Source organism: Corvus brachyrhynchos, unplaced genomic scaffold, assembly GCF_000691975.1.
Source record: "Corvus brachyrhynchos isolate BGI_N302 unplaced genomic scaffold, ASM69197v1 scaffold26, whole genome shotgun sequence".
Classification (NCBI taxonomy): Eukaryota; Metazoa; Chordata; class Aves; order Passeriformes; family Corvidae; genus Corvus; species Corvus brachyrhynchos.
Genome location: NW_008239324.1, coordinates 5,298,866 through 5,301,577, shown reverse-complemented (window position 1 = coordinate 5,301,577; position 2,712 = coordinate 5,298,866). Strand labels below are relative to the sequence as shown.

The following is a 2,712-nucleotide window of genomic DNA, read 5'->3' as shown; positions in this document are numbered from 1 at the left end:
GGAATCAGATCATTCCAGGACAGGGGAAGAAGGAGCAAGGAAGCCTGCAAAGAGCCCCAGGGATGGTGCTGCAGCCAGGAGCAGTGGCTCACATTCTGCTGGGGATGTGCTTGGAGGCCTGGGGGTCCTTCTGGTCTCGGAGCAGCCTGGTGAGGGCAGAGCCTGGGCTGCCAGCCTTCCCTGCTGGGCAGGTGACAGCCTGCTGGACCTTTCCTATTATGTCTTAATCCTCCAATTCCTTGCAGGGCTGAAGCCACTCAAGGCCACAAGTGTTCCCCAAAAGAGCCTGGCTCTGGGGAGATGCAGGTTTTCCAAATGAGACATGAGTAAGAGATGCAGTTATCACAGGTGGAAGCCTGGAGAATCTGCAGATGGCAAGTGGTCAGGAGCTGGAGGACTTCTGGAGGCTCTGGACTATGACTGGATGCTTGCCAGGAGATACAGATAGGCAACATTCCATTTGAAAACCAGTCAAGCTTGGTGTGGTTTTGGTGAAGAGACTGTAGCCCTGTTATTTCTCTATTTGGGAACTAGGAGATGTCCTCAGGCTGCAGCCTCAGTGCTGGAAAGGGAAGTGGGCTGGAAAGGGAACTGGTCTGCAAGGACAGTGGGGAATCGCTTCCAAGAAACTTGGGAGTTTGGAGCTAACAGGGATCTGTTCCTTCCTGCAGCTGTGCAAGGCACAAAGCAGGAGTCCCCCCTCCCATGCATCACCCCACTGGCTGCCTCTTTATCCAGACAATGCCCGTTTTCCAGAGACTCCCACCTACCTGGTAGTTAGTGGAGTCATGTGGCTGCAGCACTTAATTAATAAAAGGCCGATATAAATCCCAGTAAGCGTGTGGGGAGGAGGACACTGAGGCAGAGCGGTAGCGGCGCTTCCAGCGAGCTCGGTGGAGCAGCGAACAGCAATCCCCCTCTCTGCTCGGAAAGGTCAGTGCTTACCACGGGAAAGGTCTTGGGAGTGTGCGGGATGGAACACCCCTGGCTGTGGGGCTCCCCGCAGTGCAGAGGGGTCTCTCCCAGCAAAGGGCTCGGTGGTTTTGTGGGATGGGGAGATGAGGAGTGGCCAGCATTGGGCGGCTGGAGACAGGTTTGGAACCTCAGGGCTGCCCAAGCAGAAGGCACAGGGTTTCCCAGGATGTGGCTGACAGCAGCAACTGAGATACCACCTCTTGGTCCCTTTTCTTTTGCTCCCTAAGAGGTCACCTACTTTTTAGGGCCTTCAGGCCCCCAAAGCCCACAGCCCAACCCTGCAGCTTCTCCTGTCCCCCAGCCATGTGTGCTGTGGTCTTTCTCCCTAGCCAGCGCACAGATTCTAGTGGCACTTCCAGGCTCAGAGCCCGGCAGGAGCCGTGTCAGCTGTTTTGGCCACACACTGTGCACCTCAATGGTCTGGTGGGGCAGAAGAACCTGAACTGCCGCAAAAAAGTCCATTCAGATCTCAGTCCATTCTCTGCTGGTCATCCCTTTCTGTGGGGAGATCATGAATGTGCTCACATGTGGGGTGCCCCACAGCACATGAGATAGCTTTGGGGGGTCCTGCTCCCAGGTGTCTCTGGGCCAAAAAGAAGGCTCTCAAGTCCAAGGGAGCAAACAGCTGGGAGCAGTGGCTGTGCCGGCAGAGGCTGCCCCTTGCTGACACAGCACTTCTCGGGCTGTGGAGGTGACGGCAGTGGAGGGGACAGGCCAGGCTGCCAGCAGGTGGGCTGATGCTGGCCGGGCCCTTCTGCACAGGTTGTCCCCCAGGACCATGCTGAACGTGTTGCTGCTGTGCTGTGGGCTGCTGCAGGGGATCCAGGCTGTCCTGGATCTCAGGACTGCTGACCTCAGCTGTGGCCACCTGCAGAAGGCGAGTGGTGGGCTGGAGGGGGTGGACAGAGCCCGCCACACCAGCCTGCAGCGGAAAGTCAAGGAGGTGTCTGCGGAGCCGGCAGGTGAGTCCTGTGGCCACCTGCTCTTCACTGACCCCCACCAGCTGCTCGCTGGAAAGCCCACGGTCCCAAAAATGAAGTGGGGATCCCCTTAAAGCAGCACAGCCTCTCCTGGCCCTGGCTAGTGAGAGCAGCCTGGCAGCCCACAGGGAGTGGGGCCTTTTTTTTGTGGGGACACACGAGCAAAGGGAGAAGAATCAGCTGACCTGCCAGCAGCCTCCTTGTCCAGCCTCTCTGTATCTCATAGGAACTCTCCCAAGGCTGGGGTTTGAGCAGATGGCCCTGAGGGTCCAAGAAGCTGATGGTGACCTTGTGCAGAGAGGCAGCCTGCTGGAACCACAGGTATGGATCCCTGAGCTTTCTTACAGACACCCCAAAGAGCAGGGCAGCCTCAGGCCACAGCAGCCTTCTCTGTGTCCCTGAGGCTGGGGGGTTTGGAGCCCAACATGGTGCTGCCTGGGATGGGAGTATCTGTCCATCACCTGAGGAGCTGGGATGAGCTGAGGCTGCCCAGACCTGCAAGGGGCTCCAGCACTCAAAGGAGAGTGGTCCAAGGCTGTGCTCCTGTAATCCATTTAATTAACCTCAAGCGCAGCCCAGGAAACCTCTGCAGAGCAGGAGCTCGCTGGGCAGTGCCCTGTGTTGCCTGGTTCAGCCCCCGGTGCCTCTGTTTGGGCAGAAGGCACAGCACCATCCAGGCCATGCTTGAAAATAAATGTGTGCAGAAAGGCCTTGAGACACCATGGATGAGGCAGCAATGCCTGCAGAGAGTCCACAG

At 57.8% G+C, this 2,712-nt stretch overlaps 1 protein-coding gene across 1 annotated transcript in view; it reads left to right on the top strand.

Annotated features, from left to right (window-relative positions):
- The first annotated feature begins 633 nt into the window (after nt 1-633).
- The window catches only part of AGRP (agouti related neuropeptide), a 2,469-nt gene continuing 390 nt past the window's right edge, over nt 634-2,712 (top strand). The window contains exons 1-3 of the mRNA XM_017740809.1: nt 634-933; nt 1,738-1,937; nt 2,182-2,347. Of these exons, the coding sequence (XP_017596298.1) occupies nt 1,754-1,937; nt 2,182-2,347 (350 nt within the window). The 5' untranslated portion in view covers nt 634-933; nt 1,738-1,753. The remainder of the gene's footprint in view (nt 934-1,737; nt 1,938-2,181; nt 2,348-2,712) is intronic.